The 21,482-nt window shown below is 36.3% G+C and overlaps 1 protein-coding gene across 1 annotated transcript; it reads right to left on the bottom strand.

Moving 5' to 3' along the window:
- Window positions 1-1,765: 1,765 nt before the first annotated feature.
- LOC128999303 (actin-related protein 2-B) lies at window positions 1,766-18,816 on the bottom strand. Its single transcript, XM_054425726.1, has 9 exons — window positions 18,508-18,816; window positions 16,803-16,913; window positions 10,908-10,987; window positions 10,431-10,566; window positions 9,565-9,774; window positions 7,876-8,025; window positions 4,964-5,057; window positions 4,453-4,637; window positions 1,766-3,306 (listed from the first exon to the last, which is right to left on the bottom strand). The coding sequence occupies exons 1-9, from the start codon at window positions 18,553-18,555 to the stop codon at window positions 3,136-3,138; spliced, it is 1,185 nt and encodes a 394-aa protein (XP_054281701.1). The 5' UTR covers window positions 18,556-18,816; the 3' UTR covers window positions 1,766-3,135.
- Between the last annotated feature and the right edge of the window lie 2,666 nt (window positions 18,817-21,482).

Here is a 21,482-nt window from a genome sequence, read left to right as displayed (position 1 = left end):
GGGTCAGTGCTGACCCATCAAGAACCGGAGTATACAAAATTTAAATATTAAACAAAAATGAGAGATATAAAAGATTTAAAATGTTAATATTATTGAAATAAAATAATTAAAAAATTAATTGAAATTGAATATGACGTCATAAAGCACAAAAAAGTAGCAAAGCGAGGGGCGTTCACAGTAATGTGGGTCAGTACCGACCCACCCGCCACGGCGGGAGCGAGACGCGGGAACCAACTCAACGGTGAACAAAGCAAGTCACACTACACGCTAACGTGGTGTAGGTCCACCTTTGACTGACGCTAGGCTAGCACTGAGCAACATATTGATTCACTGTAGTGTGGGTCAGTACTGACCCACCCGCAGCGAACGTGTCATTTCGTGTTTATAGTTTATGTTCTCTTTTCGGTATTTCTGAACTTTCTAGACTTTTCTTTTAAACATTAATAAACAAGAAAATACCTTTTCCTACAGTAATTACCTAACAATGTAGATGTTCTCTCACTGATTTGAGAAAGCAAAGTGGCCAATTTGCTCATCAGTGAGACAATGTTTTTAGATTTGCAACATGAAGGCACGAAATAGTGAGCGCAACATGCAGACAAGGTCGTATGCTCGCGAAATGTTGGCAGCACTGGCTTTAAATCAGCTGGTCAGATTTGTTTTTAAGAAAACAATTCCCACTGTATCTCCTTTCACTTAGGTTTACATGATTAACCCTTCCCCGGGCGTAATTGTGACATAAAACGGGGAAAAATTATAGGAAAAAATAAATATTAATTTTCCTTATTTGTGTTTTGCTATACAAGTATAAATAAAATAAACACAATGGACCACTTCACACTGTCAAATGACTTTACTCGGCTTTCCAGTAAAAGGATCAACACTGATATCATGCATAAAATTTCTCTACGAAAAAACATAAAAATCTAATCCTTTTAACAATTTCACCAAATACGTGAACTGGGATTGTAAAGCAATATTCTCATCTGAAATTGCATGATTGATATTTTTATTAGCCTAGTGATGGAAATGATTGAAATTATCAAGCACTTCTCTTCTCTCTTGAGCACCCATTATAAATATTATAAGTATAGTGATAGAAGAAGACATGATGCCATCGCCTAAAATATTGGATGAAACTCGATTACAAATGATGTTGAACACATCAAATAATATACTGTTCTTTAGTTTCTGATAAACAAATCTTAAAAACTTCAACAAAATAGTTAAAGTCTCTAGCTCATCGGGAAGTTAGTTTAAAATCGATATCAAAATTTGTACCGGACAAGAAAGCGAGCTAATAAAAAAGCCCATGGGGCGTAGCCCAAGGGAAATATGAAAATGAAATGATATAATATTGCATTTTCATCCATTTGTGAGTTATGTTTCAAGTTTCAAGTCTCTAGCTCATCGGGAGGTAAGTAAAATTTATTGCAAAATTTGTACCGGACAAGAAAGCGAGCTAGTAAAACCTTAAAAATATCCATCTGTTTAAATGTAAGCAAATCTTTTCTCCCTAAAGATATATGGAGACTTTAGAGGCCACTGGGGCAGAGCCCTGAAGGAATTTCTTGAAAACGCTTCTAGAACAGCACACCTAAGTTCATTTCTTTTTATCAAAAAAGTTAAGTACTATACCAATCCTCCTGCTATAAAAACATGTGGACATTGTGGACTGATCATTTACAAAGAATTCTAATGGCATAAAGCAACTAACAGCAAAAGTTTTCTTTTAAATAATGTAAGGCGGAAAAATTCTCATTAGTATGCACACAAATAAAACAATAAATCTTTATTTCTTATTATTATAATTATACAAAATCATCTTAAATGAATATAAATGATAAAACTGAATGAATAACATAATAATAAATATACATCTAGTCTCTTTATGGAATACTTTTTACATGACATCACAATTTACAATGTTTATTTTATTCAATCTACCCAAACTGCTCAACTTTTAAATGCAATTGAAATTATGAATACCACTGAAATATATGGCAACAAGCTGTATTTTATTAGAACACAAAACAGAAGTCTGGGAAGACCTTTAGTCTTGTAAATTGTGAGGAGAGATTAAAAAATTTAATTTTTTTAAATCTCGGGGATGTTAAATATAAGATACATTATTAGCAGTGGAGTACCATGTAGTAACAGTACAGGTAAAATACTGAAACAACGAAGCTTTGATGAAAACATTAGCAGAATCACCTAAAATCCTTTGGAAGGATTGACATGCATAGAATAGAATAAATAAATGTAATATATAAAATAATTGATGTAAAAACAGTAAATCCATTTGAATTTACATCCATTTGGTTTTAATTTACTACTTTCTTTATAGCCTATTCAAAATAAAATGGAAAAATAAAATGTTAATTTAACTTGATTGTGCAAATCCAATTTCAGTTCAACACAATCCCAATTATTGCTGTACAATAGACAATGTTTAAATAAATGCAATTATCTTTATCTTATCTTATCTTACTAATATTATAAATTTGAAAGTTTGTGAGTTTGTGTGTATGTTTGTGTGTGTGTTTGTGTGTGTGTTTGTGTGTGTGTTGCTCAATCACGCATAAACTACTGGACGGATTGGGCTGAAATTTGGCATGATCATAGCTCACATTCCCGATTAACATTAAAGCATATTCTTATCTCAAAAACCCTTTCGGGCTCCGCCCCAGTGGCTCTGTAGTTCCCCATGTTAATCTTATGATTTTTCATATTTAAAAGGAATTAATGAATCTTAACAGCTGTTTCAATTAAACAAGTTGGTTCTGTTCTATGATGTTCAATAGCATAAAAGCTACAAGGATTACCAACAGGGTGCAGCACTATTATTTCTTTTACATTTATGACAACAGCTAATTTCCAACCAAAAGGTGAGTGAGCGTAGCGAACAAACTTCAACCTGGAGGCGAGTTAGCGTAGCGAACGAGCTAACCTGAAGGCAAGTGAGCGCAGCGAACGAGCTCCAACCTAAAGGTGAGTGAGCGTAGCGAACGAACTTCAACCAGGACGTGAATGAGCCATGCGAATACTTATGAAGTTAAACGGGGCGAAGCCCGCGGGTACAGCTAGTATGATTATCAAGGTAAAATAGATTAGGGGTTAAATAGATCAGACGAGTTAGCTTGATCTTGGCCCTAACTTGTTGAGCACATTTTTCCCCATCTCCTGATAGTCCTGACTGGTGATCCAGAAGTTTGGTTTATCTTTCATCACTTCGGCAAGCACCGCACCTCCGATGAACACCATGTCTTTCCGTCTTGGTGGATCTTCTATCTTGATTTTCAGTTTCTATTGTCAACCACAAACACATACAATTAATTACAATTTGAATTTACCAATAAGGTCTTTTTGGTAGGTGAAACAGGAATTGTCACTTCAGAAGTATACCTTTAAGTACTATACTTTAGTAAGAAAACCTAAGAAAAAAATTAATTGTAGGAAATGTTAGCGAGTTTTTGTTGGGATAGCATGTTTACACTGAATGAGGAAGTGTCCTTCTCGGCACAAAAAAATAATTTTCCTGAGAGAATTGGTTTCCACAAGCTAAGATATAAGATATATTTAAATGAGTCATATAACATAGGAGGGCAGTATTTTAAGTAAGGACCGTTTTTGTGTATAGCTCCGTAGTTAGCATACCTAGGATGGTTTTCGCACAGCACTCAATCGCTAGGACCTCCGATTGAAAAACTGTCACTATGCTTCCCAGGGCTAGCGAGGTGTTGGTTTTGTTACCATACACCCCTAACCTCTCATCCTTCCGACTTCCAGCTGAGTAAAATACCAGGCATGCTCTGCCCATCATGAGATTGCCCTGTTCCCAGTCATTCCTTCCTCCTATAGCTACTTGGTAAGGCTCGTAGGAGGTAAGAATCTTATCTCACACCTGACAGGAGATTTGTGAGTAGTTCTCTAGTGTTCTTTTAGCAAGAGAGTTCTCGATTTAATGTACACTTAGATTTGGTGTTAAAAGGAAGTTGATAAAGTATGAAAAATCCCCCGAATTTTAATTCGGTCCCATCCCGTCCTGAACTAAAAATTCAATCCCGTCCATCCCTAATTCAAACAAGTAAGTATAATATAACTCCACATCAATTGGACCTCATCTAGATAGTTGATACAAGACAGTGGCAGATGACTCATCGCACCACTTAATACAACACTGCAATAGATTCGCTGCATAGACACATTTGGGATACATTAAAATATGTAGGCTAATGGATTACCGGTACTGCAAAAGAGCAATAAACTTAATTTTTTGGCTACATTTATTTGTTTTTCTTGTAGCTGATCCAAATAATTGAGGAACCGGATGATTGGATTTCTACTGAACTTTAGTTTGTCCTGGGATAATATTGAGCTGGCCACGGCTGTCCTCTATGACTGCCACATAGATTTGATCACACCTGCTTAATTTTAGAATTGATAACTTACGTTGAGTTTTGAGATGTCATTTTTCAACACTCGCTCCAAATACAGTTGTTTGATCTCCCGCTCTAGCCTGCTTGGCAGTCCAGGATACATGGTGGAGCCCCCAGACAGTACAATGTGTTTGTACAGCTCTGCTCTAATGTCTATGTCTGCTGCCTGGATAGTGTTAAAAACTAACTCTGCGATACCTGACCACATCACAATAACAGGGTTAGATGTTTTATACCCAACAAGTTTCTTCTATTTATTTTGCAAAGTATCAACTTTAGAAAACAAATAGTTCAGCACTACCTGTTTCAAGCAAGTGTTTAAATAGCTACTAATCTAAACATGTATAGTTCTTAAATAAATTACATCACTGTCTGTAACTAGCATTTTAGGCCTAAATGCTTGAAAACTAACTCTTTAAGGTGGCTAATGAATAAAACATGTTACGTCAAGACAACAATATTAAATCATAATTAACAAATGATAAATTTACTAAAGTGAATCCCAAAAGTTTGCTATTACCTACCTTGACCTTCAACATCAATGAGATGTGGCTGGAACAGAGCTTCCGGAGCCTCAAACCTCTCACCTCCCAACTTGATAACTCGGCCGTCTGGCAACTGTAACAGAATAGACAAATCACCTGGTGCAACAACATCAATGAGATGTGGCTAGAACAGAACTTCCAGAGCCTCAAACCTCTCACCTCCCAACTTGATAACTCGGCCGTCTGGCAGCTGTAACAGAATAGACAAATCACCTGGTGCAACAACATCAATGAGATGTAGCTAGAACAGAACTTCCGGAGCCTCAAACCTCTCACCTCCCAACTTGATAACTCGGCCGTCTGGCAACTGTAACAGAATAGACAAATCACCTGGTGCAACAACATCAATGAGATGTGGCTAGAACAGAGCTTCCAGGGCCTCAAACCTCTCACCTCCCAACTTGATAACTCGTCCGTCTGGCAACTGTAACAGAATAGACAAATCACCTGGTGCAACAACATCAATGAGATGTAGCTAGAACAGAACTTCCGGAGCCTCAAACCTCTCACCTCCCAACTTGATAACTCGGCCGTCTGGCAACTGTAACAGAATAGACAAATCACCTGGTGCAACAACATCAATGAGATGTAGCTAGAACAAAGCTTCCGGAGCCTCAAACCTCTCACCTCCCAATTTGATAACTCGGCCGTCTGGCAACTGTAACAGAATAGACAAATCACCTGGTGCAACAACATCAATGAGATGTGGCTAGAACAGAGCTTCCGGAGCCTCAAACCTCTCACCTCCCAACTTGATAACTCGGCCGTCTGGCAACTGTAACAGAATAGACAAATCACCTGGTGCAACAACATCAATGAGATGTAGCGAGAAAAGAACTTCCGGAGCCTCAAACCTCTCACCTCCCAACTTGATAACTCGTCCGTCTGGCAACTGTAACAGAATAGACAAATCACCTGGTGCAACAACATCAATGAGATGTAGCTAGAACAGAACTTCCGGAGCCTCAAACCTCTCACCTCCCAACTTGATAACTCGGCCGTCTGGCAACTGTAACAGAATAGACAAATCACCTGGTGCAACAACATCAATGAGATGTGGCTAGAACAGAGCTTCCGGAGCCTCAAACCTCTCACCTCCCAACTTGATAACTCGGCCGTCTGGCAACTGTAACAGAATAGACAAATCACCTGGTGTAACAACATCAATGAGATGTGGCTGGAACAGAGCTTCCGGAGTCTCAAACCTCTCACCTCCCAACTTGATAACTCGGCCGTCTGGCAACTGTAACAGAATAGACAAATCACCTGGTGTAACAACATCAATGAGATGTGGCTAGAACAGAACTTCCGGAGCCTTAAACCTCTCACCTCCCAACTTGATAACTAGGTTGTTTGGTAACTGTAACAGAGCAGACAAATCACCTGGTGTAACAACATCAATAAGATGTGGCTAGAACAGAGCTTCAAGAGCCTCAAACCTCTCACCTCCCAACTTGATAACTCGGCCGTCTGGCAACTGTAACAGAATAGACAAATCACCTGGTGTAACAACATCAATGAGATGTGGCTAGAACAGAGCTTCCAGAGCCTCAAACCTCTCACCTCCCAACTTGATAACTCGGCCGTCTGGCAACTGTAACAGAATAGACAAATCACCTGGTGTAACAACATCAATGAGATGTGGCTAGAACAGAACTTCCGGAGCCTCAAACCTCTCACCTCCCAACTTGATAACTCGGCCGTCTGGCAACTGTAACAGAATAGACAAATCACCTGGTGTAACATCAATGAGATGTGGCTAGAACAGAGCTTCCAGAGCCTCAAACCTCTCACCTCCCAACTTGATAACTCGGCCGTCTGGCAATTGTAACAGAACAGACAAATCACCTGGTGTAACAACATCAATGAGATGTGGCTAGAACAGAACTTCCGGAGCCTCAAACCTCTCACCTCCCAACTTGATAACTAGGTTGTTTGGTAACTGTAACAGAGCAGACAAATCCCATGGTGTAAAAACATCAAAAACATTATAACAAAAACGGTATGGGTCATAAACATAAACAAAATGATGTCACTGTCTCAAAAGTAAACACGTTTTTATTCATATTTAAATAGAACTGTCAAAAAACATCCAAACCAGTTGTTACAGCTATTAGACATTGGGCCAGTGGCGTAATCTGTTTATGTTTACTAACCTTTTCTGTTCAATAGTTGTGTGCTGCATTGTCAATATTAAAATATGGTACGCAAAAGCATAACATGTTGCATCTTGCTGGTCACATATCAGTAAAAATAATGAATAACCAAATAACGTAAACAAAACGCTCCCTGTCTGCTAGGCGTAGGTAGTAAACTTGGATATCTTTGGACTGGCCGGCAGACGCAAATTGAAGGACTGGGTTTTTTTCTTTCATTTTACTCTAAATTCGACAAAGATTCTGATTCTGAAAATGACGTCCTTTTTCCGCAAAAAACGACCAGAAACCGGAAATTTGCCAAAAAATGTTTTTTTACCCAAACACGTCATGTGGTACTCAAATTAGCCGCAATATCAAGCCGATCACGAATATGCAAGAATTTCTTGGATCCATCAAATAAGCGAGAATTTAACGAAAATGTGATACTACCAGCAATAACCCCAACTCAGGAGACAGGTAGGAATTTGGGGTTTTGGTTGGGGGAGACGTCTAACGTGATGACAATTAGTCGGGAGGATAGGAACTTATGGCAAATTTGCTTGGAATTAGGAAATTTTTTAGTACCAACCTATTCATTGGTTGTTGTAGCACTGCCGTGTTGCTTGTTAGGTTTGAATTAAGGTCCAGAATCAATGACACTCTGGATTGAAACAACAACCATCAGTTGAGCAAATATAGTGATAAATACTGCAGCAGGAACTGGTCAATGATCTATTGATATTCTACACTTACCGTGTAAGGTTCCACCAACACTGTTGTTTCCAATGCCAATTTCTGTTCAGTTTCTATGTTGTATCCGACATAACACAGCTTCTCCTTCATAATTCGCACAGTTTCAAAGTCAGCCGTGTGGTTGAACGCATATCCTCGCAGTAGCAAAAGCTGAAAATAAAATTGTATTTCAGGTTGATTGATAAAATAATTCTTATGGCTGGTTTAAAGATGTTAGTTCACTTTCAAATTTTGCTTCAGGTTTGAGACATATGAATCCATTATCAACACAGAATTTTACTAAGTATCTGATGAATGATGCTAGCATACCCTAGATTACATACACACCCTAAAAGATATCTTACCTCTAAAACCCAGCTGCACTTATAAGTGGCAAAGAGTACTGATGGGAAATATATGATTCATTCCATTTACAGAGTCAAGTATCTTAACCAGAAAGAGCAATGCACTGTCAATTACATGTCAAATTCCATTTTAATTTATAACATTTCAAAAATGGTCGCGGAAAATCTTGTACAACTTCTGAGGACTTTAAGACATCGTCTTTGTCTCCTGCAGTCACGGAAACAACATAATCTTTTTCCGCGACTGTGCTAAAATCTTAAATACAGTATCTTCTTTGGTCTTGTACTCTTGTAGCTCATCATTTTCATCTCCCGTGGACACGGAAACAGGTTTATCTTTTTCTACGATTGGAGCAAAATCTTTTATATCTTCTTTGGTCTTGTATATAACATTATCATCTCCCCTGGTCACGGTAACAATGTCATAAAATCTTGAATATCTTTTTCAGTCTTAAGGACATTATCATCGTCTCCCGCAGTCACCGAAACAACATCTCCTTTTTCCCCAATTGTGGTGAGCGTTAACAGTCAGACTTCGGCACCCCCTAAGACCCCAGTGCCCTCCTCACAGCGGAGGCTGTAGGGGTGTTATTTACGCCAATGCCTTACAGTACAATCACCTGATAAATACCTGTAGTCTACCAATAAGTTCCTCCTCATAAAGGTGAACCTGTTCCATGCATATGCTATCTAAACCGCCCGTCTCTGGTAATATTGGTTGTCTTATTCTTCAGCTATCAAACCTCGGAGTGTCAACGGCAACCAATTTTAAAGTTGTAAGAAGAGTGAGCTTACTTTACTCTTAAAAAGGGGAGCTTCAGCCTATCTCCTACTTCATATTACAATGGCAATGTTTCCCTACTTAAATGAGATGTCACAGAAGGGTTTACCCTTGAGCGGGCGCTTATGTTATAAAACGCGAGAGTCCGCATAACATAACCATACAAATTTATTCAATCGAATTTGATTTCACGTCATTTTTGCAGTTAAATTCCAACCAAAGTGATAAGAAACCAAAGCAATTATATGTTAATAGAAAATAACCATTACTTGAAAATAAAACCACACTCACTAACTCCCATCTCAGATTGAATCTAGGGGAAGCATGGGTATAAACATTGTTTTGGGGAAATCAAGGAATATGGAGTGTCAGGTAGGGAGCCGGAAACGACCAGGTGAAAACATTTCTAGTTTTATGGACAAAATCTTAACGTAAGGAGCTAAACTCCACAAGCGCCACCTTGGGGGTTAAGTGCTGATACTAACTCTAGGTCACTTTACGACTGTAGAAGCCTGTCCATGTGGTGTCACCAGAGTCTACTACCACTACAATCGGGTTACTCACCTTGATAAGATACTTGGTGATGTCTCTGCCAGCAATGTCAAGTCTCCTGGTGAGGTGAGGCAGAGCGTATTCCTCATACACAGGACAGATATGAGTCACACCATCCCCAGAGTCTATCACTACTCCGCTCAACAGACCCTGCGCGTACAACGTCAGCACAGCTTGTATGGCGATGTAAGCTCCGTGGAACTGGTACTGCTCGAACATCACCTGAAAATATCACATTCTTTTGCAATAACAATTTTCACTACATTGATATTAACTTGTGCATAGTTCTGTGTTTTTAAATCTAGAAATATGCTATCAAACTAATTGTTTCATGTAACTATTTTATTCTTTTTTTGGTAAAGGGTCCTAGCCAGAAGCAGATAGACTTGCACACAAGATCTACTCTTTTTAATCGTTGCATAGTTGAAAGAATATTGAATTTGGTTCTTGTGTTAGTTAAGCAGTAAAAACCCCTTTTGACTGCACCAGGCAGTTTAAAAGAAACCCAGGTTAAATCCACGATCAAAAATTCAAAACGACTGGAAAATTAGCTGGCAACAGGAATTGTCTGCCGTGGTGCTAGTAGTTGATTCGGCTTAGCCAATGGAATATAATGGAGCAGATGACGACATGGCCCTCATACCGTGATATGGGCCTAGATAAAGTCCAGAAAAAGTCCACCTGCCTTTGCTCTTCCTATTTAAAAATTTACATGTATAATAGTACTTTAAGCTCTTTTATTAAAATATTTTCAAGTCATCAATTTTGTAGTTTGAGATTACTGTACATCCAAATTTTTAGAGACTATTCTCAACCAAGAATACATGGTAAATTTAGTGGAATCTTGCTGTAAAAGATGAATACCATAGAAAGCTTACCTCTATCATTTTCTCCCTGTTCTTTATAGGATTCATGGGAGGTTCCGTTAACAAAACCTTGCATTCTTTTGGATCGATGTTCATTTTTTCAGGTCCAAAAGTGTAGTCCCAAACGTGGCACATGTCTTTCCAATTACTGAAATAGATCAACACAAACCTGCTTATTTAAAATAATCATTTATCCAAAGGCAATAAAAAAAAAAAAAAACTGTTCTAACAAATGCTTTATTTAAATTACACCACAACAGCAACCTGCAAACTAAGCAAAATCTTTAATGTAATCTCTAAGCCCAGTAGAGCTCGTAAAGGTTAAAAGGATTATTTTATTGTAAAAAAATGAATATACAAGCTAAGTTTTTATTTTTGTCACTAAAAGTTATAATTAACAGAATTTCATGCTCAAACAAACAGAAAACTGTACCCAAATGATTAAGCTGAAACCATGAGAATGATGTAAGCTAAGGCAAAGTTACAAACCGAACAATTCCGTTCTCCATGGGGTAACTGAGTTCCAACATCGAGCGTAACTTACTGGCCTCATCACCGACCATCAAGTCCTAAAAACATTACAGCAGTATTACAGTATTAATCTTGAAACGCTTAATTGATTAAAAACTTGATATCAAAACTTTTAGGATTAGTAATAAATGAAAAATAATCTTAAACATAAACTGTAAAACGAGTAATGCTACAAAATGAGCCGAGTTATCTGTGCGTAAAAAATATGCCAGGCAGTTCATAGCAATGATCAAATAGCATTCAAGAAACACTGAATGAACTCCACAAGTATAAGAATGATTCAACTCCTCCAAAGGCCTTTTACCTATAAAAACAATATGTTAACAGAATTTTAAACAAGGTAAATTTTTGTATATTAAAGAGGAGATTTAATAATGTAAACCTTAACACTTTATTTGACCAATAAAATAAGAAAAACAGCACAATTGCCTCTTAATAACACTGCACTTATGGGACCTGGAAGGTGTCAGACTACCAAATACCTCAGTTTGATGAAAATAACACCAAATTTAACCAATAAGCTAAGAAGGGTAAACTTATAAAGCCTTATTGTAGGCCTACTCCTTGACTCCTAGGCATTACAGTTAATCAGTGTAAGTATAATTAAAAAAAAGCAATGCTTACTGAATAAAAAACTATTTTATTTTGCTTACAGACTCTGGTTTACAGCAGGCTGTCTCGTGAGGCCTGGATTTATTCAAGTACAACCAACATTCTAAATTCAATTAGACCTACCTTAATTGCATAAATTGTAACGGAAAAAAGTCAAATAGGCTACTTAGGTTAAATTAGCTAGTTATCAAACGATAATCGATACTATTTACTGTACTGTACTATCAACACCGCGGAATTGTACCAGACACGATTCTAGTGAGAACACCTAGATTAAATCCAGTTATGTAAAGATTCTATCAAAACAGGGTCTGATTATCGAGAATTTTGGACTATGAAGGAGTCGGATTATCGACTATATCAAACATTAGGTTAGAATGTTAATTCAAAAATTGTACATCTATTAAATGTAATCCTATTTAAGTATACCCACTAAAATTATTTTTAACATTTTGTATATTAAATTCCTTATAATTATCGCTTTTAAGTAATAATTATTTAAACATGATCCTTCTACAATATTCAGAAAACTGTGAATTGTTAAAGTTGTGAAAAATTAATTGTGTATTTTGATAGTTTTGTGATAAAAGAAATAAATAGTAGTTTATTTTCAATATTAGTACAAAATTGGAATATATTTCAATATTAGTACAGAATTTGCCTCTCTTCGTTTTACTGAAACAATATAGTACAACAACAAGTAGTAACAAACATTTCTTTGAAGAAAAAAATAGAATCTTGAAGATTACTACAAAATTTAAAATGCCAGCTAAGTAAAAAAAATTACATTTTTATGAAAATAAAATAGGCTAATATGAAAGAATAACTGTGCTGGATTAACTATTTTTAACTATTGAAATTGCAAGGAATGGTTGCATTAATATGAAAACCAGGCTATTTGAATGCAGATTACAATAATTAAGAGGTAAATAACTGAAGTTTACGTTAATTATTAGAATTGATGCCAAAGGACTACAGTGTTGCCTTTAAGCCTTTTGATGCTAGATTTTTTTTGTAACTACCCAAAAAATGCTATAGTTTATTAATTATTTCATCCGAAAAGTGCTAGACTTGTCACACGGGGAAAAGGGGCACAATGATATATCGTTGCATAGCACTGAAAGAAAAATTAATGTTGTGAATGTTTAAGTCTGTTAAAATGTTAACACATTTTTGGGATTATCATTGTGTTTAACTTTTTACAATTTTTCTTTAAAATGCTTTTAATATACAGAAAATTACAAGAAAAATAAATCTAAATTTACAGATAGTACTAAAATTTTGATTCTTTTAATAAATATATTGAATGCCTGCTCCATCTTAAAAAAAAAAATTACTTAAAATAAATTTGAATCTGAAAGGGTTAGTAGCGTTTTAGAGAAATATCAAAGTGTTTTAATTTTAATGAGTTGTAAATTTAATTACAATTTTCCATGTATTGAAAATATATTGTATTGGTTGTAAAGGTGTGTTTATTTTTTATAGTACATTTTTTATTAGTTAGAACTTGATTCCTCAAGTGGAACTTCATGTTTAAAGATTATAAAATTATGAAGCCAAGCGCCACAGCTATCAGATGAACAGATAGGTCTACTAAAACACCAAAATGATGTTCATTTCAACGCACTGTCTTTGTTTAAGACTGACTAAGATAAGGAGGTTATTAACGAGAATGGCTGGTTATTACAGCATTTTAAAAGTCTAAAAATCTGTTAATATTTTGAGTTTACAAAATAATGTAATACCTATAACCGTTCGCATTTGGGATGTGTGAGATTTAGAAACAAAAGATTAATTTAAATAACTAACAACTGAATGTTATGTTCCTCATCTCTCTCTAAAAAAAAATTAAAGTTCCTAGATAACGAAACTGAAAATTAATTACTAACTGAGGGCCTTTAGGCATACAGTTTTTTTTTTCAAATTTAGACCCAACTAGAAAGCTTAGCCAAACAAAAAGTCTAACCAAAGTATCACAATCATAACGCTTCTAAACAGGAACATTCTTTAACTAGAAATAGAATTGAAAACAAATTTGCAGGCGAAACTCAAACTGATATTGAATTGACTTACTGGAAGCTCCTTAGAGGCAGCACAACACAAAACCTTTTGATTTTCTTTTTACAAGATAAAAAAGCAATTGGCAACATGATTGAACATTGATAATTACCTTAAAAGTTGAATATAAACTTAAAATAATATATCCCCACACAAAGACCTGCATAGTAATTTTGAGGGTGGTAAATTTGGGGGATGTAAAGATAAAATAAAATACCCTGCCGCAGCAAACCTGCACACTAAGTGAATTTCCATTTAAATTAGGGCTTGCTAATAAAATATTCCTTTAAATTTGTCACATTTATTTTCTATTTCAATTACGGTATAATTATTAGGAGTACTTTTCACCATAAAAAAACATGGGGATTTTAAATTTACAGTTTTTTTAATTATATCCGTTCCGTAACCACTAGGCAAATAATCACACTTCAATACATAAATTATTTATTTTTTGAGTTCTGCAAATTGGGATTTGGTAAGAAATTGTGAAATATCATGTTTTTAGGGTAAACAATGGGGAACCCCAAATTTGACACCTTCAACCCCTCATGAACCAAACAAAACATTAGTGTGGTGGAAAAATGCAATTGCTGGCCAAAGGCTAGATTATTATTCTAGTATTTTCTATAATGTGTTTCATATAAATAATTATAAGATATATACTTTATTGAAAGCTTTCAACTGAGCTTAGATATTCAGAAATCATGCATGTAAGTAAAAAAAAGATAATAATCAAGATTGACTACGATAAGAAGGCAGATGTGCATTAAGATTAGTTTGTTACAAAAAGATTCTTTCACAATCAATGTGATATGATATAAATTGTATATTCACACTATAGCACAAAAAAATATGGCGAAACCTTGATTACAGCAAACACAAACAATTTATTAATATCTAAATATTATTATTTCCAAAGGTTTGAATAAAAATTATCAAAATCCAAACTGTTATTTTGTTAGAATGAAAGTCGATGTTGCAGCAAACCTACAGAGTAAGCACATTTCTTGTTTCTTTGTTAAATATTCATTCAAATACACAAAAATGATCGTAGTAAAAAGAAATTTACCATTCATGAAGATTGTAGTGGTGTAGCTTAGCTACTAATTAAATAATATTTTATAAACATTACTAGCAGTTACCCGGTGCTCGTTGCTCCACTAACAACTATTATTTTAAACGGTAATTTGTTCATTACGATAAATAATAAAAATGTATACCAAAAACAAAAATAGTGTATTTAATTTACTTGCCAGTGGATAAACAATGTTTTTTGTTTTTTCATTAGGTGTATAAATATAAGTTTTTAGGCGTACCTACCACCACAAGAGCACGCAACATACAGCTGTCAGTGTGAAAAGCATGCAATTCTAAATTTAAACCGGTGATAGTCAGGGACTGCCCTTGTGCCTTAAAATGGTGATTGCGAAAGAAAGCAAGACGCAAAGGAAATTGTAGTCGCTTGAATTCAAAGGGTAATTCGGATTAAATCATTGATATTCTTGAGATTAAGACCATTATCTCCTTTAAACTGATGATTGTTGCTTCGATCAAGTTTGCTGTCATTTTTGGTAATCTTCAGTCTGGTTCCGTTGCACAGATTGGGTGGATTTAAGTTTCGCATTAGTATTATTTGAGTTCCTTCTTTTAATGACAGTAATGTGGTTGGTTAATGACAAATTGGGAGGCATTTGAATTCCTGAGATAGTACGCACAATTATTATTCACTTATTAATTTATGTTAGATTGTATGGGTATAGATATAAATTATTACTTCAAAGATTAACTTTAAAAAATCCTGCAACTTCCTGTAAACATGTAAAAACGTAAATAACTTATCATTGTATTTTGAAAAAGTCAATTAGGTGTCTAAAATGTAAAATTAAATCTATTCCTTAAGTAGACCCTTACTTAAATCAACGATGCACTTACAACGCAGTATAAACTATATGTTGTGTAAGTGGGATTTCAGAAGGATTCAGAGTGAATGTTTCGCACCGGTCGGCTAGTTAACTGTAAAAGGCTATTGAGCAACGTACTTAAATAGAGTAAACTAACACTTGCATGTACAGGCCCACACAAACGCTATTTTTTGTTATCTAAATTGAGTTAGCCACTGAAAAAATGTAAGCATACCTGTTTCTTGAAGACCTATTCTAACTCATAGTTTAACTTGTCGCACACATTTTTATTTTAAGCTGAGTAAATTGTAAAAATTTACCAAACTGATCACATCCTATTAAAATTGGTTAGGCCTATTACAAAAAATGTATATGCTAATTTATATTATTACCAAGCATATAAAAAAATATTGATTAAAAACTAATGGTGTTAGTAAAAGAAGGCTCCATGAAAAACATTACACATGCATTTGTTCTTACACATTAAGTTCCTTACTCTCACACAATATCCCTGTAAATAAAATAAAATTAAAAATTGTATCAAAGTAATAGTAAACAAACTAAATTTTTAGTGGCTTTGCTGGGTTAAACGCAACCTGATAAAAAATCAATACACAAAACTTAGTTCATATTTTATAAAACAAAGAAATTCAACTTTTTGATGAAAAACGCCACTACAAACTATAGATTTAGACCACTTTCCCAAACGCGTTTGAATAACACACACTCTCTCTCTCTTCTCCTCTGAAAAAATTCCAATGGCGTGGACAAAAAAAGAAACAGCCCATTCTTTGGGTGAGTGAGACCCAAATGTTTCAATGTAGGTCCGTTAGTAAATTTATAAGGTTCCCTTCAATTTAAATATCCTCACTTATGGTTTTGACTGGCCTGTCGAATTAAACTAGCTTAAGTTAAGCACTTCAATTAAAACGATCAACTGATAAATGTGTAAAACAGAGGTATGTTTACCGACCGACACACCTGTTGGATTAAATCCCATTGAGTCTTTAAGGTGAAACTTTCAACTAACGTCACATAGGTAAGCCGATTGCTTAGCCTTCCAATATTAATAATGTGAGTATAATCAAATAGCCTACCTATTTGGAAAATTTCCAGGAATGAAGCTAATAACACTAAAAGTTATTACAAGTTTATGAAAATCACAAGGAAGAACTGGATGTAATAATTAATTAATAGTAGGGCCTATACCTATGGGAGAAAATAGAACAACTCTGTTTAGAATTTTTAAAAAATCCACAGAATTAATTAAGTTTCAAGTTACCTTAACTTCAATGTCTCCAATCTTGTTTACTGCTTTTATAATTGGTCTACCAACCACTGAAGGGAAAATATGTTCAGGGAAGTTCGATCCAGCATATCCGCATTTCACAAACTGTAACACATTTAACAATGTTAAAAAGATGTGTTGGATGTTAGTTAGGCCTGCTGATACAATTTGGCAAATATTTTATTTAACACATTCAATACCAGGTGACACAAGACCATTAACAAAAGATACCGGTAGTATTTCTGTATTAAATTGGTACAACATTTGTTGATTTTTTTGGTGTTTTTTATTATCAGGGTAATGTTGGTAGATAATATTGATTTATTTCATACCTGTAAGCGCCAATTTCTACAAGTTTTATTTGTGAACAACACAAGTGGGGAACCAAGGTTAAAAAATAACCCCATTGAAGGAGGAAGGTCTACTGAAATCTGACAATGACAACAATCTTGCGGAGACCGGAAAGAAACGAAAAAAATGACTTTCCAGGGGCGAGTTGCAACATACAGCTGTCAGTGTGAAAAGCATGCAATTCTAAATTTAAACCGGTGATAGTCAGGGACGGAGGATAGCGGATGCTTTAGCCAAAGGCGAAAAGATGCTATCCAGAAGTGAGAGGAGGTTGGCGTAGGCTGCCAAGCACCTGAACCCTGCTCCTTGCGAGGCCAGATCCTCCGGAAACCAGGATGCTGGGAAAAAGCAGGGCGAGAGCGGCACCCCCAAAGCCGACTCTAAAAGCCTCCAGGGCGGCAGGTGGAAAGAGGGGGTAAGAGCACCTGACACCTGAGCAGGCCGAGAAAAGAAGACGAGGAAGAAAGAGGGAGATGGGTCGGGTGTTTGACAGAGAGCACCGGCACTTACCTATTTGGAGACACTGTCAGTGGAGAAGATGGCCATCGCCAGATATGAACACCCGGACAGGAATCTGACAGAGGTTGCGCAGCCAACAAAATCAAGGGTCACCTGTAGAGGCGGGTCATTTGTGGCAAAGACGTCAGGATAAGCAATTGCCATTTTGAAGGCGGAGGAAAATCGCTGTGCAGTTTTCGGGAATTTCAAAGACTGAATTTCGGACACAAGTAACTTCATTTTATGTTTGTTTGAGACGTGTGGGTATTAACTTAAGGCTGCGGTAGCCTAACTTATATAGGCCTAGTTTTACAATGGACAGAGTAGGTAGTGTCTTTGTTAAATTGTATAATTCTCTTTGTTAGGCCTACTGCCTGAAGAAGAATGTTCTTCAGGACATTTTAAGCCTAAACAAATGTTTTAAGGCTTTAATATTTTACAAGGCCTACTTCCAGACCCCCCGGGTCTAAGTTTAGACCACCACCATAGGTTTCTGTCCTCTAACAAAAATCTTTCCGCCGCCCCTGCGTTGAGTAAATTAAAAGTAACTTAGGGTTGGCTTATGTTAAATTTTAATTAACGAAACTTGGAATAGATAAACTTACGTAAGTTTAGGTCTAATGCCTAAAAACGACTTAAGCAGAAATTATTAGGTACACATTCAATGGAAATTATAATTACACAAGGGCACACTGTGTTGGCAGTTTATTCTAGCCTAGGCCTAGTAACTTAGGATTTCTCAGTAAAATTGCAGCTAGGGCTAGGCCTACTAATGATAAATGGAAAGATATATAAGGCCTAACCTCCCTAAGCCTAGAATATAATATGTTAAAATCTTTTAGATACTCACGCCAGTGCCATTATCGCATACGATTACTTTTCTTCCTTTGCTATCCATTTTCTAACAATCGTGAGCCTAATCGGCTCCTAACTCTCTAAACAGCTAGCTTTCTTGACGTCGGCATACAAATTATGACACACTTCACTCCACTTCCTTTATTCGAAATAACTTGTGACAACTCTTAAATCCACAAATTTTTAAGTAATGCTTAAATTTAAGTTAAAACACCACAATAAGTTACAGTGGATTCGTTGAAGCTGACGAGTTTTGTTTTAACATTTAAGGGTTTATCGGTTTTTGGGTTTGGTTCGGCTTCTGGCTTGGTTTGGTTTTTGGTTGCTCTCGCTCTGGCTGACAGCTGTGACAGCATGGGTCTCTTTTTGTGACTCATCAGATTTAGTACAGACTACAGACGAGCAGAGATTGGATATAACGAGTTATAGAACCATAGAATAAATGATTTATTCTTTGAAAGAAGTTCAAAATATATATTTATGGCAGTAGAAGACACGATTAAATTTGTTATTATATATACTTTAATTTATAACTATGCATTATTACCAATATTAGACTAAACCAATCCATAATTATTAAGTATATATATATACTTATATACCGTGGTCCTTATGATGAACTTGCATGGTGGCTTTATTAAACATAGACAAAATGATGAAAGTGCACCTTACCATGTATTGCGACAAGAGGTAAAGTCTCAGCGAGGAATAATGTCATCAGGAAGCTCACCAGCAGATGCTGGGGTGCTAACGCTAATGTCCTCAAACCCTCAGCTTTAGCGCTCAGTGTGTCGGCTGCGGAGTACGCTGAACCAGTATGGAATGCATCGTCACATGCAAAAAAGGTTGACATTGCAGTCGGACTGTGGGAATTGTTTGCGACATGGCTCGGATTGTAACTGGGTGTTTGAAACCAACCCCAGCACACAAACTCTATCCTATCATAGGGATCGCCTCTCCATCAATCCGACGTGATGTCGCTGCCGACGCAGAAAGGACTAAGCAAGAGACAGACCCTCGTCACTCATTACACGGCCACCAACCTGCAGAGCGACGGCTTCGGTGCAGAAAGAGCTTTTTATCACGGACACGAGTCCTGGATGGATCACTCTCAAGCAATCGGGTAGCAAGGTGGGAGGCCACGTTGACTAACCCTCCCATACCAGCCATGGAGGAACTGGCTCCTGGTGGAGGCCTTCATTATACGGTGTGGAAGACCCTAAATCGAATTAGGGTCGAGGTACCAAAATGCAAGACAAACGTGCAGAAATGGGGTCTCTTACCAAACGAAGAAAACATCTTGTGCGCGTGTGGTGCTGTTAGAATCCTGGCCATCTTCTGATCTGCCCACGCCTAGACCAGTCTTGCACATTATAGATGATCTTTTACATGCGATTTTGGAAAAGCGAAGTCTGATTTCCGGACACGGAAAGTAAGTACCTTACCATGGCTGCGGTTGGTGGATTAAATTTTTAAATAGAAAATTATATTTACAACAAACAAAGTGAGACTTGTATATTTCAAGGAATCAAATTTAAAATATAAAAAAAAAATAAAGATTGGCCGGTGATCACGGAAGTGATGTGCTTTTCTTTCATATGCTCTGCTGATTTGGGGTACTGCTGCTGAAAATCAAAGAACACTTTTCTTGTTTAGGCTTCAGAAGAACACAGTAAGAACCATTTTCTCTCTCCCTCGTCGCCATTCTTGCAAGGAGGTTTTTAGCTAATCTGGAATTTTAACCTTTCCTTCCATCTACATCCTTGAGATGCTGACATTTGTCAGGCAAAACCTTTCCAAGTTTCATGCCGACTCTCATTCCTGCATTTATCCCTTGCGCTCCGCGATCAATTGTAAAATTCCCAAACACTCCACGACCTTTTTTAAACATCACCTCTTGTACAACGGAATTAAACTGTTCAATAGTCTACCCATTGATCTTAAGTTAAGTTAGACAAAGACCAGCTTAGATTCAAGAGAACCCTAAGTCCATGTTGCTTTCGAGATGTTGCTACAGGGTCCGTAGATTTCTGGCTGGCGGTTAAATATTTTTTCCTTTTAACATTATTTATTGTATAAGGTTGGTTTATTGTATACATTAAGTTGCTGAGTTGTATTCAGTAACGACATTTTTAAGGACAATGATGGTAAAAAAATGTGTATCCAATTCAAATCCTTCTTGTTAAAACTCAATAGGAAGAATTCCCCAGGTATTATAATGACAATAGTATTAATAGTACAGCTTTCGGCGTACCCTAAGAGCACAATTCACACATTCAAAAGTGCAACAGATTAAGAAATTTAACATGTTTTTAAGCACATCTAAATATATATAAGGCAAAGTCCTCACTCATCACTAATTCTCCCACTTCCCATTTACCTAGGACGCTGAAATTCGGTACACCGATTCATTGGGCATTAAATAGGAAAACTAAGTAGTTTTTATTCTGATCGGGCTTTCGGGCTCCGCACCAGTGGCTCTGGAGTTTCCCATGTTAACCTTATGATTTTTCATGTTTAAAAGGAATTAATGAATCTTAACAGCTGTTTCAATTAAACAAGTTGGTTCTGTTCTATGATGTTCAATAGCATTAAAGTTACAAGGATTACCAACAGGGTGCAGCACTATTATTTATTTAAATTTATGACAACAGCTAATTTGCAACCAAAAGGTGAGTGAGCGTAGCGAACAAACTTCAACCTGGAGGCTAGTTAACGTAGCGAACAATATTCAACCAGGACGTGATTGAGCCATGCGAATACTTATGAAGTTAAACGGGGCAAAGCCCGCGGGTACAGCTAGTTGAATAATAAAAGTACTAGGATTTTTTCAATACAAAATATGTTACACATCGAACAAGACTTTCATAATTTTTATAAACACAATGGTTGACAACATTCATTTAAATGATAGAGGAAACCAAAAGTCAGTGTTCAATTTAGTCAAATAGCCTAAAATGAGTAGGAAAA

This window comes from Macrosteles quadrilineatus, unplaced genomic scaffold, assembly GCF_028750875.1.
Source record: "Macrosteles quadrilineatus isolate MER2022 unplaced genomic scaffold, UCM_ALF_1.0 Scaffold_8__2_contigs__length_117827958, whole genome shotgun sequence".
NCBI lineage: Eukaryota > Metazoa > Arthropoda > Insecta > Hemiptera > Cicadellidae > Macrosteles > Macrosteles quadrilineatus.
Note: the sequence above shows the minus strand (reverse complement) of the source record. Positions and strands in the feature narration are given on the sequence as shown.

What these genes read in the sequence shown, in the direction of transcription:
- LOC128999303 (XM_054425726.1), bottom strand. Translation starts at nt 18,555, where the DNA reads ATGGATAGCAAAGGAAGAAAAGTAATCGTATGCGATAATGGCACTGGC. An exon ending in TATGCGATAATGGCACTGGC is followed by an intron (nt 16,914 to 18,507) that starts GTGAGTATCTAA and finishes AATGTGTTACAG; the next exon opens with TTTGTGAAATGCGGATATGC. An exon ending in ACAGGGAGAAAATGATAGAG is followed by an intron (nt 9,775 to 10,430) that starts GTAAGCTTTCTA and finishes TGATATTTTCAG; the next exon opens with GTGATGTTCGAGCAGTACCA.